Below are 17064 nucleotides of genomic sequence, written 5' to 3' on the forward strand. Positions count from 1 at the left end.
TATTTGTATTGGCGCCAACGGCGGCAATTTTAAACAACTTTTTGTTTTCTTGATTTAAAAAAGCTACCAAGATAATTCGAATGAAAAAGTGCGAAACAATTCTGCACTTTATTAGTGCTTTACTACGAAGTAGTATTTAAAAAGCATGTTTTTGAACGTTTGACCAATGCGCTGTACAGTATATATAAAAAATACCATTGCACAGTGGCGCCATCTTTTATCAGCTTTGGGATATTAAAAACTTAAAAATGGCGCCAATGAGTAGTTTCAAAGCTAAGACGCTAGATGTCGCTTTACTACTAGTCATATATAGATTAATAAAATAACTACTTTTTCTTAATAATCAAATAAAGAGAACCACTTTTATTAAATGCATTTGTCTAATATCTACTATATTGATCCAGGCAATATCCTGTTATCTGATCGGATATGCAGTCAAAGACATCAAATGCCAGATCACAGCTCTCGCCTTTGCGCGGCATTTGCTTGCGATTCACATGATATTTATTGGTCATGGCGCGCAGACAGAGATTTACGGAACGTAATGTGGCCATAAAAAAGCCGTGCTCGTTTACACCCTCCGAGTAAAAGTCCACCAAGCCGTCCAGTGTTGGCCAGCCATTCTTGTCAATGGCGTCGTTTCTCGCATAGACGCAGTGCAGCAGACACTGGAAAAACAGCAACAGCAACCACAACATCGTTGACAAGAAGAATCAGAAAATACTCTTAACTAAGCATTCAATTTGCTGATGCATAAAAAGCAGCTAATGTGTATTAAATTCAACCATAAAATGCACTTTTCAGCCATAAAATTTAGCGCGTTGTGTGTGAACAAAAATGCAACTGCATTTGCAACGCCAGCGACGATTGCGCTTTTCTTTCAATTGTCTGGTAATATAACGACAACCCTGACTTTAGCATGAATAGAAGGCGTTAGGGCGGTGGCGGGGGCGGGGTCTGTGAGAGAGAGAGAGAGACTGTGGCTGGAGGTTGCATTGTAATTGCACGCCAAATCAATGGCAATGTGGCATCAGATCCAACCAAAGTCGACACTGCGCGTCCGTTGCCACTGCAAGCTGCCATTGAACTTAATTGCGCACGTTGCAAGTTGCACACTACAAGTTGCATGTTCATTAAGAAAAATGCGCTTTATGGATGAAATGCATTCTCTGCACGCTCACACATCCTTAACTTACCCCAGCGATGCGTTTATCCTCGAGTGGCACAAGAGTCGGATGATAAATCCCAGCACTGGCCACATCCAATCGCTTAAGACTGCGCACCAAACGTGCCACACGACGACGTGGCTCCGGCTCATCGTAGATGATGTATTCGTAGTTTGTGGCATTGATTGGCTGCTCAATGGGCGGAGGTTGGAGCAGCGGATCTTCATGAACTGGTTGCCAGTCGAATGACTCGATTAACTCGACGCTATCGCTGTGCAGATCAAGCGGCGGCTGCTCCTGCGACACCTGCTCCTTGAGTATCTCATAGGCCTCTGTATTATTAATAATAGTTAAACATAGTCTTTAAAATTAAATTATCAAGCAGATATATCAGATAGAAAGAAATGTTTTTCTTATTTTTAGAAACTTCACTTAAAAAAAATTATCACTTAAAAAAATTAGGGCATTCGATGTAGAGTAAATTTTACTGTAATTTACAATTTCGAACATTGTATTATAATTATTTTTTTTATATTCACAAACTTATTGATTTATGTGGAGAATCCGCAATTTTACTATTCAAAAGTAGTACCTCAAAACGTCGTTATTTTTTTTTTTTAAATGAAGTCTATAAAAATAAATAATTAATTTTAACATGTTGATAGTTAATGGTTAATAAATTAAATTAGTTATTAAAAAATACTTATAGTTTTGGGTAGGTCATATAATTCAATAAAAATCACATAATTAAAATTCAGATAAAAAAAAAACACTTTGAATCATGTCTTTCGATGTATTGAAAATTTTACTGAAATCAACAATTATGAAATTAATTTCAGTTAATTCCATTTTAAATGCATAAACTAATTTACTTTAGTGAAGAGTTAGTAATTTTTCAATTCAATAGTAAAGCCTTATCGCCACAACTTTGCAACTCAAATATAATGCAAACGTTTTGATTAACTCAAAAGGATTATAGACTAAAGATTTTAATGGGCAATTATCTTAGCTAACTCCAATCTTTTTGGACCTTCATATTAGTATTTTTTGGAGAACTTTGTATGTGTCATCTCTGGGTAAACTTACCAGTTACCAGCTTGTTCTTGACCTCCTCCTGACACTCTCCGATCACGGACTCCACGCGTCTGGCGGTGCGTGGCGGATTCAAGCAACGGGCTTTCTTCATCTCATAGCGTATGATGTAGCCGTGGGCATCGATGGATGTGATAACACACACGATGTGCAATAATTGTATAATCTTCATGCTCTAACACAGCGTTTGCGTTGGTTGGATGCGCTGAACCTTGTTGGCCAACCGCTGTCAATTGAATGCCGAACGCAAAACTATTTGCAAATGAAAACGAAAGCATTTTCACTTTCCAACTGGCAACTGGCAAATGGCAGGATTGCCGGCATTTGGCCTTCCTCTCTAGTAACAGCAAACTGCAACAACAACATCAACAGCTTAAACGTTAGCATTGTCAGTGAAAACGCATATGAATTTCCAGTTTTGCTCTATGGGTATGTGGTTCAATGGCAAAACTGCAACAGCAGCCTATCTATGTATGTATGCACATACTTGTAAGTGCAGCAATAATACTGCATACAACTGGTTGCACATTTCCCATGCGTGCAGTTGCCTCCAAACTCCAAACTTGTCCTTACGGTTATTAACACACACAGCATAACTGTAAAGAGTCAACTGTATACAGTGGCGTCTCTGTTTCAATTTCAATGTCAATGCGACAACCCTAAACCAAAGTGTAATTGAGAAGCGTTCAACAAAACTGCGCTTTATCTTGAGCTGCTCCAATTGACTGCACAATTGGTCAATAAATGGCGAAATGCGCAAAGAGTCTTCCGCATTTTTTTCACGTACAACTCACAAAACTAATAAATCTACATATTAAACTAAACTAAACTATAATCAAGATTATCATATGTATACTATGCGGCAGTCATAAACCAGTAAAGTACTTGTGGGTCAGTAAATCATCATGACTTGTTCGACGCATAAAACGCAGCCAAGCGATCCCAAGTTCGTGCCTTAAGTCTTTCATTCTAGCGGCGCCCTCTATGTGATTTAGTTCACAACTATAACTGAGCGCGTGACACGAAATTAAATGCGATGAATTTTGTTGAGAGAATATAATAGAAAAACAGTCTTTGACTATCTAGTAAGTGAAAAACTTAATATTTATTCAATGTAATTATAAAAAGAATCTTTTTTCCTTTTTTCTTATATTTTATTAATCTTTGTTCTGATAAAAAATAACTTTTTCAAGAAATCAATATTTCTTTTAAATTTTAACTTACTGTATTTACTAATTCAATAGAGTATTTTATAGAAATGAAAGTACATGCTAGTATTTTATAAATATCTTTTTCAAGATATAAATATTTTATTAAACTTTAACATACTCTATTTACTAATTCAATGTAGTATTTTTTTTAATTAAAGTATGCTTGTATTTTATAGATTGTTTAAAATAACTAATATTGTATGCTCGTGTTCCGTGTCACGTTACCACCGCAAGTTCTAATCAAAATTTTTGACATATTTTCATTAGTTCATTGTAGGACCGAGAACAATGGCCAATAACTGTGCTGTGATTCTAGCTGTGGATGGCTGTATGCATAGTTCGCTCTTCCACCCGCTCGCTAATTATGCTCATTAAAAAAGGTTGGTTGGAAAACTTTTGGCACATCCTAGGCGGAAATTGTGGCGGGTGTGTGTTAGTATCTTCTAAAGCTATCTACTCGTATAACAACTCTTCCTGTACTATACTATACTATACGATCTGTACTCTATACTGTTGGCTTTGCACGCGGCGTAATTGCCTTTAATTGCAACATGCTGCGGCAACGCCAGACCAAGCCAGGCCAAGACGCAAATTGCAGCAAAGACACTGACCTAGACTCGGGCCAAAACAAATTTATAATAGACGAGTACACGAAAAGATGACGGGCAACTCTAACGGTGCCCGTTGACTATCAAAGTGGGCGTGTCATATTGAAAATTGCCTACGCTTACACTGAACGAAAGCAACAGCGATGGAAATAGAGGAGATTGAAACAATACAAAATAAATTAAGGTATCAATGAAGTATGAAAACAATTAAATATACTTATGGGAAGGAAGTCTACAAAATGTATTATTCTGTATTAATGAATCAAAGAATTATTTCTATAATCGATAGGACAATTGAATACTCTTATGTATGGGAAGGAAGTCTACAAAATGTATTTTAATTTTAATTCAAATTAAGGAAAGTATTAATTTTATAATTGATATTTTGAAAATTTACAAGAAAAATAGAAAATGAATTTGAGCATGGGATTGTGTTTTCTATAACATAAAAGAGTGCAGAAATATTTCACTTCAGTGGAAATAATTAAGAAAAATGTTGGAAGCATAGTATACGATTTTTAGCTAACGAAGAAATAAAGAAAATTTAATATAATATTACAAAGAAAAATATATTGTGGAAATCCACAACTTAATAAAGTGGAGAAAAAAACTATTTTTCTAGACGTACATTTATCATGAAAACAATTATGTATATATTTTTTAAATTAATACATGTATAATGTATTCTTAAAGTACAATTTCTGATTTAAGCCCTTTTTTCTATTTATAAATTCGAGTAAGCTACATGTAATATTTTGTTTTATAAATACCAAATTTATAATGGAAAAAAATACTCAAAAGAGTTAAACTTAGCGTGGTATTATATTTAAAATATGTAAATTTAAATTTTTTCTAAAACTAAAATCAATATAAAACAATGCATTTCACTAACTTCCATTTTTTCAATGTAGACATTTGTAGAGTTCAATGCACAAGGAAAACGTTTTGGCATAGATCACGCGCTGAACTGCAGTTGGAAAATTGTCAACAATGCGGCTGCAACAGGAAGTCGATTCGTCGCCAACAGCAACAAGAACAAGAAGTAGAGAGACATAAAAACAAAAACAATAACAACAGCAACAGCAGCACGACAAAGAGCAACTTCAACTAATTGACAGACAGCTGCAGAACTAACAGAAGCAACATCCACGACTTTTACACTCCTGCCTCCCGAACTTCTTTCTATTCCTGTTGCCCGCTGCTGCAATTTACTGAACAAGGAGACTCTTAACATTGTTAGCAAATGCTTGCACAAATAGCAGCAGCCGAAGTAGATGCAACCGCAAGAGGCAGTGGCAAGTTTAGCTACAACTTTAGACACTTGCGTGTCCATCATTAGAACAAATTCTCTCACCTCTCGCCCTCGCTTACAGCTCTCCCTCTCTCTCTCTCTCTCTCTCTCTCCATCTCGCTCTTTTTTCTCAGTTTCGTGTAACGCAATTTGCACACAAATGTTGTTTCATCTTCGTGGCTGCCACTTTGGTGGGTGGTCAGGTGAGACAAGTGGCAGCTGCCGTTTGCCGTTTGCCACCGAACGAATCTAACCGAACTTGGCTTGGCTTAGCTTGGCAGACTAGCTTGGCCTGGCTACCGTTCGCTGACTCGCCTGAGAATTGTATTTAAATACGAAGGTCTAACGCTCTGGCGCATTCAGTCGTCAACGTCGCGTTGTTCTTGCCGCCCGCCACACGGAGTCGCGAGTTCCCAAAGCAATCAAAACATCTTGCAACCATTTGGAAGAACAAAACTCTCTAACGAAAAACTGTGTCCACTGATTTACGTTTCGATTGTGTTTGTGCCTGTGCAGGATGCGCGTTTAATTGGCGATTTGATTCGTTACAAATTCAGCTTCGAACTGGTTTTTCACTTTACGGAAAATCTATGGAAATGTTGCGTCTGCTTAGCTTTTCGTGCGCTTTTCTCGGCTTCCTGCATAATCCTGTGCTAGCTGAAATTGAATACAATACCATCAACGCAGATGGATCTTTTCAATTTCGGTAGTGTGATTTAACTAAGCAGAACTTGTTACAAACAAAATGAAAAAATATATTAAAAATTAGCTAAAGCTAATAGATAATATAGATTGAAAAAATCTTAGTTCAATATTGGCAAATTACTTTTCAAACTAGATTTTTTTCTCTCTGTGTACATATTTTCAACAGACTCTATAAACACTTGAAAGCGATTTAAAGTGATAATTTCAAAATAACTAAATCCATTTGAACTAATAAAATATTACCAACCAAGTTATAAAGATACGTTCATTGCAATAAAATGTCAAAAAATATTTAATATTTTTAGGAGCTAGATATTAAATTTAATGATAAGTTCGATATATCAAAAATTTAGAAATTTTCAGTCTTCAAAGTGAATCTCAAAGATTTTCTTCTTCCATAATCGTCAATTACAAAAACGGCTTAACTAATTAAGAGAGCTCAATCTAATTTATATTGTCCTTGCTTTAGAATCACATAAAGATTTTAAACTGAATAAATAATTTTTGAAGTTCGATTTATGGATTTTTGTATTATACAATGTTAAGACTAAATAGGATTTCTTAACAGTTGATAATAAGAAAAAGCTTAACTATTTGAAGGAGTTCAATCTAGCTTCTCTTCTGATGATATTAAATAAAGTTTCTTGCAAAGTTGCGAGCGCTTAATTCACTTAAATTACCCTAAATGCAGTTAATTTTGCAAAGCTTTAAATCCCAATTAGTTTACATGTTTAATCAACAAAGCCATCTATTAATTTTCCCAATGGTTTCTAACTAATGATTCACTTAGTTGTTAGCACCTTCAGGCATAGCAAATTAAACCATATTTTTTCGACGCTCAACGTAAAGAAAATGAACAAATCATTTAATCAACAATATTTTACACCTTGCCCTCATCACGCTTCGTCTCCTTTTGCCGTTTTGTTTTGTTTTGTTTTTAACACCTTTTTAACGCCGTTTTGCAAGCACAACAATGCGAATAATACGTATACGCAGCGTGGAGCAGCAGCTGCTCTGCTATTCCTCTCTCAAACATTTCGCTGAGTAACTGTAATTCTATGTGTCTTTCTTTCCCCAACACACACACACACACACGCACACACACTAACACGCATGGCCAACACGCAATTACATTTCGGATACTTTTGGAATAGACATGCAAATGATGACATTGGAGGCTACTATCATAGCGCCTCCGGTACTCCAGACAATGTTGTGCGAGGTCGTTATGGTTCGCGTAGTCCAGCGAGCGGCCAAATCGAAGAGACCGTCTACACAGCCGGACCACGTGGGTGAGTAATGCAGAAGGAGTAGCCAACAAATAAGTGCAAGTAATATCGAGTATTCGTGGCTATGAGTTGCCCTAGAAGGTTGCAAGTCATGTGTTAAAAAAAAATGATTAATTTATAATTAATCTATTGCTTATAAGCTACAGATATTTAACAGTTATTTACTTCACATCCATTGATACAACAATTTCTTATTGTTTTTATATTTATCATACCCTGAAGGATACTCCTTAATGATTATAAAGCAGAAATAAAGAGGATGAATTTTATTTTCCAACTAGTAAATACCCTATGACTTGCGGAATATATTTAGCAGAACAAGTTAAAATGTCGTATTGATTTATAACTATTTTAACTTGTTAGGTTAGGAAATTGTGAATGAAAACATAGAACCTTTTTTATAATCATATAATAAAATATTATATATAGCGAGGATTTTGTATTATTCCTTAAAAACCGTGGAAGTCCGTAATACACTAATGCAATAGTTTTGCAAATTTTGAGGTAAAAGTGAAGATTTAATTATCTCATTATGCAAATAGTGAAATTTTGAAATTTTGTAGCTGAAGACTTAACAAAAAACATGCTGTTTTGTAAGTTCGTGGATACTATACATAAAAATGAAGACAGAAGACTATTTATGTAAAGCATACCCAAGCACATTCAATTATTACAGGGCATGCAAAGCCCTTAAACGAAAACGCTGGTTGAGTAAAGTGCGGTAGCCAAGTGAGTTATCTGTTCGGTTCGTCTTCCGCCGAGCTCATATATCAACGCTACGGCAGAGCTGGGGCGCCAAAGTGCCCAGAGCGCCACTGAAGCGTGGCTGGCAGTCAAAAACTTAAAGTCGAGACGGTTCTAACACATGCCAACTGGGAGGAGGGCGAAACGAAGCGACAGAGAGAGAGAGGAAATAAGTAGCTGAGGGAGCAACTGTTTTTATTGCCTAAACGTTGTAGTTACTGTTGTTGTAGTGGTTTTTAGGTTTTCGATTAGATTCAATTTCGAATGTTGTTTTGTTGTTGTTGTTGCAATCTCCGGTAGTTGGGAAAACGCAAAGCTGTTAACAAATTGCGTGTGTGTATAGCTGGAAAATTCATTAAGATGCACAGCACTAGATAAAAAGTCGCTTAAATATACCCGGTAAATAAGGAAGGGTAGAAGGGTCTAAGGAATGACTAAGGAACAATTTGTAAATATGAATTAAGAGGGGAAAAGAAAAAGAAAATTGTTAACTTATTGATAAGCATCAGGAATCGCAGAAATAAGTTATAAGCTTAATAAGACAAAAAAACTTTCAAGATGAAGAAAGAAAAATCTTTATGTATTATTTTTCATAGCAAACTAGAAAAACTTTTATTTAAAAATTGTATAATAAAAATGCATCTCCCCAAAAAGTCTACGACTAAAGGAGAGGTTCGCTTAATAGAATTGTTCGCCAAGGAAGAAAAATTTCACTATTCCGTCTGGCTGTCTGTCCATCTATTTAAACATACAAATCTTGATAACTATCAGAGATCGAGCAAACAAATTTGCTTGTAATATTCTGTTATGTAAATGAAGTTTGTATAGCATTTGACCACGCCCAATTCTGCAGCTTCCAATCAAATAAATTAATTGCCATTGTAAGTTAAAAATGTATACATAACAATGTATATTAGAAATACTTCGTCAACTTCGGGTATCTCACAGTCAAACACAATAGATTAAAATGTTCCCCAAATGAAGGGATAGAAGTACTTGAGATGAGGCAATGACGTGCGAGATCATCAGATAGCATTAGAATTGTGCTGTCAGCTGGCGAGCGATTTTAGTAGTCGACAGTATCCGCAGTTACCCAATCTCCACAGAAACTTTCCCACCGCAATTAGTCAGCTCAGCAGCTAATTAATCCCACACTCTAACTCGTTATCCCTCTTAATCTCTCTCGCCTCTCATTGCACAGCTTTCGCGTGAATGGACCGAAGATACATCGTAAAATGGACCTGGCTCAGTATCCGGTACGTCCACGTGGTAGTCCCGATGATCCGCTTGCGGATCCCTACGATGATCCCTCCTACAGCTTCAAGTTTCGCACGCCGGATCAATCACGCAGCGAAGAAAACGATGCCAGCAATCGCATTAGAGGCAAGTTTAAAGATTTAACTAAGAAGTTACTCAAGTTTCCTTGCTCGTTATCAGGTCTCTACTCCTATGTGGACGATGTCGGTGAGCGGCACAGCGTGCGCTATGCTGCTGGCGCTGGCACTGGCTTTGAGATCTCCAACGCTGTGCCCGACAATCCCGCTATTGTTGGTTACTCCAGTCCGCTGTACAAGGCACATCCTAAGACACGCGGTAAAATGTCCGTGCAACGTGGTCCCGGCGGCACTTACAAACTCATCGCAGCTGGACCGGATCATCGACGTGCCGAGAGTCGTGCCCCGGATGGTTTGGTGCGTGGCACTTACTCCTTCCTTGATGATAAAGGCGTGCAACGTACTGTGGAGTATATAGCGGGTGCCGGGATTGGTTATCGTGTGGTGCACAATCGTGTGGGACCAGGAACGCATATAAATCCTTCTGTGGCGGACTTTCGCTTGAGTGACACGGATTTCCGATTGGCCAATGACTTTGGCAGAGGTGCAGGTGGAGGTTTAGGTGGCGTAAGTGGAGCTGGTAGTGGAGGTGGTGCATCCTCTGCCTCTGGTTCTGGCTCTGGGCCAAGTGGAGCGGGTGGCGCTGGAGGAGCTACAGGGGGCAGGGGACGCACTGGTGGCAAGGATTACCTGAGGCCAGCGGGCGGTGGAATAGATGAAGACGCAGCTGCAGCCGGCGATGATGTGGATGAAGAGGATAATGGCATAGGAAATGGAAATGGAGATGGGAATGGAGGTGACAATAATGAAGACTTTGAGCTGAGCGGCAGCTCGGGGGGCAGCGCTAGTGCGTCGCGTGGCAAGGAAGATCGAAGGGGCTATGCAGCGGGCGGAGGACAAAGAGGCAGCACAAGGTATGGGGGTGGAAGCGGAGGAGGAGGAGGAAGTGGAGGTGGAGGTAGCGGAAGTGGAGGAGGTGCTAGTGGTGGAAGCAGAGGCGGTGTCAGTGGCGGAGGAGGTGGAAGTAGGGGAGGCAACGGTTCAGGGGCAAGCAGAGGAGGAGGCGCCGCATCGGGCAGCAGGGGAGGAGGCTCCTCGGGCAACAGAAATCGCGGTGGCTCAACCGGTCTCAATGCCAGCGGATCGAGGAATCGCAATCGGTTCAGCGGTGACGGCGGCTCCTCAGAGAGCGGATACTTGCCACCAACCGGAAGCGGTAGCAGTGGCAGCGGTCCAGGAGACAACTACAATCTGAACGATGACGATGTGGGCAGTTCGCTGCCACCGTTGGTCACCGCCAATCATCGTATACTGGAGATCGACAGGGATCGTGAGTGGGTGCAGCGACATCGTGACTCTACGGTCATCCGTAATGTGGGCAAATGGTATGTGGGACTGCCGCCGGGACAAAGTGTGCGTGCCCATGTGCAGAACATCGATCTGGTGCCACTCGGCGGACGTGTCAACTTGTCGCCATCGGAGGCGTTGCGCCAGGACGAGATTGCCGAGCTGAGCGCCTCCAGGGAGCATTAGAGCTGAGCAACACCCTTACACTTGGTAGTTGTAGTTCGTAGTCGATAAGTGTCTAGTTGTAAGCGACTCTTAACGGGGTTAACCGGCTGCGGTTAACCTCTGCTCAATTGTAACAGTATTTATGCCAAATACACGAGTGTATTAATCATGTAACAAAAGTGCATTCGATTATGTTCGACGTGGGGATACCCGATATAAATCATAGATAATATTGGTGTGTTAAGTAGAGTTGCTCCAAAGCAAGCCTGAACCCGAACAATATTCTTAAATTCATACAAGTAATTGGGTTGATCAAGTAACTGTGCTCAGAAGGGGACACAAAAGATTCAATAGGATCGTTTACCTACATAATAATTAGTAGACTACGGACGTGCTGTTGTCTATGACCTTAAAATTAAAATCTCATATGAATAAAATTGGTTATTCTAAATGATTGATTGATTAACTGCCTGACTTATCAGCATACATCCCAAAGAAAGAGTGCTAAAGTCATTCAACTTTTATTCAAGAAATCTTACGAAATTTGGAATGCTCATAACTCAAACTTCAATTACCATAACTCATTAAAGTTTATACAAAAATGCCATAAAAGGAGATCGATATTCTAGAATGAACTTGTTGATATAAATTCTACATTGTTACATTTTGTAGACAGCAGTGTAGCGCAGAAAACAATTTTAAATCAACTCAAAATACGACAGAAGGGTCAAAATATTTGTATTAATATTATAGACTAATGAGATCTAGTTGATAAAATGAATGGGTGGAACATACATAACAGCATCGATTTCAGAATTTTAACAAGTACAAACTGTTGAAAATCTGTTAAAATAAACCTTAAATCCCACCAAACACTTCTACCCCTTAACTGCCTGGTACAAAAAAAGTTGCAGTTATTCAATATGCTGCAAGTGGCATGTTTTACTTGTGGTCGCCTTTGGTTTCCCTATAAAACTGATAACGTGAGAAACTACCGCTTCAGTCTGCAAGATGAAGTGTTACTCGTTGCTGCTCTGGTTTGTCGCCTTCTCCTGCTGCTGCTGCTTCCGGCAGTTGGTGTCCGCTGCACATGTCTACATGGAGTTCAATGGTCAGCACTATGAGTACAACACAGACGAGCGAGGAAGTGCTCATCATCAACTGTCGCCCAACTACGAGCAGCTTCCTCAGCAACAGATTTGGCCTTATACATTTGCCAGGAATTTGGGAGCAGGCAACACAAGGCGACATCAATGGGGCTGGACGCCACCAGCACAACAAGTGATCAGTGGCCCACCACAAGCAGCACTTATTGCAGCTCCAATTGCAGCAACACATGCAGCTTCAATTGCAACACCAACAGTAGCTAGCAGTCAACCCAGCTATAATATTAACCTCAATACGCCACAAATGACGCACACCCAACACACGGATGCAGCGGGTCATGTTTTGGGCAAGTATTCCTACTACGATGATGCGGGTTACCATGAGCTGAGCTACAAAGCGGGCGCAGGCATTGGATTCGTGGTGATGGGAGGAAATTTGGCCAAGCCAACGCAGCATTTGCAGTACAATTAAGTTTTCAGTGAAATACAATTTAAAAGAGCTTATTATGTTTGTGCTTGTGTGAAAATAAGTGTTAACTCTATTCAAAAATATGTTGAAATAAAGTACCTTAAAACTAAACCCTAATTAACAAACGATATAACAGAAAAATACGAGTATACCCATAGGGTAGAAGGTCTAGGATGACAATCTGATATATATAAAATATACCATAGAAGTATATTTTGAACATAATAGTATACCAAATAGTGTTAGGTATTTTTTAGTATTTTCCGGTATATTAATTTGGTATACTTTTAGAATAATACTGTTCTGTTTTGCTGTTGCTTAAAATGGATTAGCGAGTGTCTCACAGTCGACAACACTCGTCTGAAGCTTTCTTACTTATTTAGGGCAAGAATCAAATTGTATATCAATTTTCCAAAATAAGTTAAATAAAGTAACTTTTATTTTAGCATCATAAAGTTAAAATAAATAGGCCTTCAAAAAGTGATTGAAAAGTCACATTAAATTAATTTTTCTAAGCTTTTGCCATAAGTGAAAGTAATATTCTAAACTTAACATTTCTTTAACTACAAGTTCTTTTAGCTTAGTTTCAAAAATAAGAAGCATACCTTCACGTAAAATAAATTGTATTATACAAATTGAAAAAAAGCCAAAAAAAAAAACTCAGATTCCCCACAAAAGTTTGAGACTATTAAAAGCCCATAAAAAATGTGCATGGGAAGTGAATGTCTTCACACTGCCAGGGACAAAGTGCAAATGGAAATGCAAATGCTCAAGGGAATTCATAGAGTTTCAAGTTTGACACAAGTTTTGAGCAATGTAAAATAGGAAGAGCACTTGAAGTATTTGAAGCATAATCAGCTAAGCGAGGATTGCCCAATAAATCTAATTCGAACACAAATATGCGGCTACTGAATGAGCGAGTGGCGCGTGCTTTGGCCCAATAATTTGAACGATTTATGTATTTTATAATGCCTAATTGATTTGCGGAACATTAAATGGGCTGAACGGCACTGACCAACTCAAATTAAAGCAGCAACAACAAATTTACAAATCGAGCAAAAACAAAAATTTGTTATGCTGTTCGGCAGGTGCATCCGAGTCAAATGGAGGCAACTTCTTCAATTTTGTCTTTGTCTTTGTTGTAGCTATTGTTGTTATTGTTGCTGTTGTTGCTGTTGTTGACTGCGAGGGCGCGCGTTTAAAATTTGAAATGTGCGCTGCGTGCGCGAACTTGCCAAATAATTTCGTATCGAACGGAATGAAACGAAACGCGAAGCCTTGGCCACACTCACGTGGCCTAAATAAGAAAATGTGCCAAAAACCAAAAAAGCCAAAACTTAAAAAACAAGTACAACAACAAGTAATATTAACAACAACAACAAAATGCCCAAATTCAAAACATAAACAATATTTTTTATTGCCATAGCAAAAAAAACTATATTCAAATGATTGCTGCAACATTTTTTTTTTGGCTATTTTCGAGGCTGGTCAAGAAATAAAACAAGGTTTTCACTCTTTGTAATTAAATTGTAGGCTATAAAATTCACTTCAGAAGTTTTCATTTTAAATGCCGTTTCAACCAGTTGACAACTTTCTTTGAGACGCTCTTCCGAGCCAGATATCGAAAGCAGAACAGTTAGCTAGGGCAAGACGAAGACGAGAATACGCTAACAGCTGAAAAGGCCAGAACAAGATTACATTCTTTATTTGTATTATTTCAATATCTATAAAATGAATAATATAATCAAAATATTCAGAAAAAATATAAATCAATATTGTAACATTAACAGCTACTATAATAAATATGATAAAACAAAATATACATATGTACATAAATCAATAAAATTACATCAACTAACTACAACTTTTTTCAGATTGATTAATAATTTTCAGTAGATTTTCTCAAATTGTATTTAATATGAAATTATTCGTTATTATAAAAAACCTCAATTTAACAAAAATGTGCATACAAGAAGCTGAATGGATGATAAAGTTGTAGGCTCTGAAAGATAGACTCAATTTGTCGTAGAAGACATTTCCTCACATAATAATAATATTGAGTTTCTCAAAATTCGTGTTGAACATTGAAGTAATATCGATTGACATTGTTTAGATTTCAAGTAAGGAAAAGGAAGGCAAGACATTTCTACATGGACTTCAACTGCTTGAAGCACTTCATAATAATATTGCTATCAAATAGCTTATCAATTTGTATTTAATATGAAATTATTTCTTTTTCATCCTAGTAAGTAATAAGATAAAATATTTGCTATTTACCATATCAACAAATATACACAATTATTTCGATGAATGTTTTTCAGTAGAACTCCTCAACATCTATTTAATATCTAATCCCTATCAAATCTTTCCTATTGCCTTATCAGTGTCATACATAAAATGAAAATAAACAATGAAAATAATCAATACTATTTATTAAATTAATATTCATACAGTAGAAAGTCTTTAGCATCTTTACAGCTTAATATGCATTAAGTAATGCATGCCATCACTTTGACTCATTTTTTCATTCAACACAAAAACACAGCAAAGAATCCATGTAATGTTTTTAAGGCAATAAAATGTCGATTAAATTTAAATTAATGGCATTTTAATGGGCTCCACAATCCAACCAGTTACGCACAATATCTTAAGTACATATTCCTACACGTACTTGATCGGACTAGTATAATGAACTGATACAAAATACGTTCTGATTTAATGAATATTAATGAATTCTATCACTGAATTGTAAGTAGAAAAATCTGTCAATATAGTTACGTACTTTATTAAACACTCGAATAACTCTTTGTAAGCGTATTATAAACTAAACTTTTGACATCAATTGGACGCTTATTAGGCTCATTCTCAGGGGCAATTTCTCAGACAAGATACTCTACTATTTGTCTAGCGCCTCACGCTTGGGAATACAACTGAGTAGCTGGATAGCTGAGGTAGGCAGCTGCATAATTGGGTTGGCATAATTGCATAAGTAATGCCTGGCATTAACCGCAAATAACATTTATTATGAGGGGCAAAAAAAAGAGCAGAACAAGAACAGAACAGAACAGAATATCAGTGTTTTGAGTGAGGGAACGGTCGGGAGATCCAGTTATGTGCCTTAAACAACGGTTTAAGTTAAGTCTGCTGCTGATGCTGTTCCTGATGCACTCAGTGAAGGTCACAGGCATGGAGGCTAAATCAGCCATCAAGAGCAACATCACCATCACCATCACCAAACTCAGTCCCAGTTCCGTGTATGTTTGTTGTTGTTGCTCAGTCGGTTATTTTTATATATAAAAATAGGTTTCAAGGTTTCGGTTTGCACTTCTGTAACTGAACGAAGCTAGGCTTGTGCCTACTTGATTCGATTGTTGTTGCATCGATTTGTCGACTTTCAATTAATGCCATTCAAAGTGTGCCTGCTGCCTGCTTCGTGTGTTTTATTTTGGAATTTCTGCTCTACACTTAATATGCGGCCCAGCGCATGATGACCAGTTGAAACCATAAATCTTGTAGGTAATCTTATTGATTTGCTGTTTCGACTACAACGAGTTGAACCTCCCAGAGTACACGGTAGCAGGGGTCACTAAAAAACGAGCGTTCTCAAGTTGCGAAGCAGCTTAAGAGATTAAGATCTGAAAAGCAAAAAAAAAATAGCAAAGCTAAGCGAAACACAAGAACTTACATATAATTCAATTGAAATTGAGATTAAGGGCGCATTGGACTGAGGACTTTAAACTTTCTAACGAGTTCTCAAGCTCAAGTGAAGTAGGCTAAATTTAAATATCATTTTTTATGCTGCTGACTTTTTTTCATTAGCTTTTCTTTTTCTTCTCGTTTTCTTACGCTTTTTGTCATGTCAATTACGCTGCTGCTGCTGCTGTTGCTGTGAGTTAAGTTGAGTTGTTCAATTGAATCGAGTTCGTGTCTTAAGTCTTTTATGTTGAGGCTTATGTCTTGTTTCAATTGGCAATTCGTTTTGCTTGGGGCCCACCACAACAGCCAATTTTATGTTCTAAACTGTCATAGAACTCGAGTATTCTGCTTCCCACACACTTTCGTGTCTTATGTCTTTCGTTCTGCCAATACACTTGTAATTGCCTCGCTGCCAATAAACTTTCAATTAATTAATCAATGTCAGCAGCAGGCTGCGAGGCGGCCAAAAGGGGCGCTGTCAACGCCTCGACAAGTTCCCAAGAGTGTTTGCGAAAAAAAGGCAAACAAAATAAAACGTGATTCAGTTTGGTGCTCATCTAACATAATAGAGACATGATTTTAATCAGACAAAGTGCCAAACTGATCCATGAATGTCAATTTTTGGGTGGTTTTTCGTTGTTGGTTAAATGAGAGCGCGGGATTTTTGATGCCCGCCAATTGATAAGAGCTTAGTCAAGGCGCAAGCTTTGCGTACGTGCCCCCAACGCTGAGTTTCTCTTAAAGCATTCTCTCTTACCTGATTTCTCATTCGTCTCTCTCTCTCTCTCTCTGTCGTTCACTGTCTTTCTCTTTTACAACTGTCGTGGGTCAGGTTGGGCAT

The 17064-nt window shown here is 37.9% G+C and overlaps 3 protein-coding genes across 3 annotated transcripts; 2 read left to right on the forward strand and 1 right to left on the reverse strand.

Moving 5' to 3' along the window:
* Positions 1 to 342: 342 nt before the first annotated feature.
* LOC132790535 (uncharacterized) lies at positions 343 to 2507 on the reverse strand. Its single transcript, XM_060799092.1, has 3 exons — positions 2253 to 2507; positions 1197 to 1498; positions 343 to 668 (listed from the first exon to the last, which is right to left on the reverse strand). Exons 1-3 carry the CDS (start codon positions 2428 to 2430, stop codon positions 381 to 383), a joined length of 768 nt encoding a protein of 255 aa, XP_060655075.1. The 5' UTR covers positions 2431 to 2507; the 3' UTR covers positions 343 to 380.
* Positions 2508 to 5741: 3234 nt separating this feature from the next.
* Positions 5742 to 11133, forward strand: LOC132793080 (fibroin heavy chain). The gene is made up of 4 exons (XM_060802738.1): positions 5742 to 6074; positions 7228 to 7365; positions 9308 to 9489; positions 9544 to 11133. Exons 1-4 carry the CDS (start codon positions 5959 to 5961, stop codon positions 10971 to 10973), a joined length of 1866 nt encoding a protein of 621 aa, XP_060658721.1. The 5' UTR covers positions 5742 to 5958; the 3' UTR covers positions 10974 to 11133.
* Positions 11134 to 11964: 831 nt separating this feature from the next.
* LOC132793079 (uncharacterized) lies at positions 11965 to 12577 on the forward strand. Its single transcript, XM_060802737.1, has one exon. The coding sequence runs from the start codon at positions 12051 to 12053 to the stop codon at positions 12528 to 12530; it is 480 nt and encodes a 159-aa protein (XP_060658720.1). The 5' UTR covers positions 11965 to 12050; the 3' UTR covers positions 12531 to 12577.
* Positions 12578 to 17064: the final 4487 nt, after the last annotated feature.

The sequence above is a fragment of the Drosophila nasuta genome, chromosome 3 (assembly GCF_023558535.2).
Source record: "Drosophila nasuta strain 15112-1781.00 chromosome 3, ASM2355853v1, whole genome shotgun sequence".
Taxonomy (NCBI): domain Eukaryota; kingdom Metazoa; phylum Arthropoda; class Insecta; order Diptera; family Drosophilidae; genus Drosophila; species Drosophila nasuta.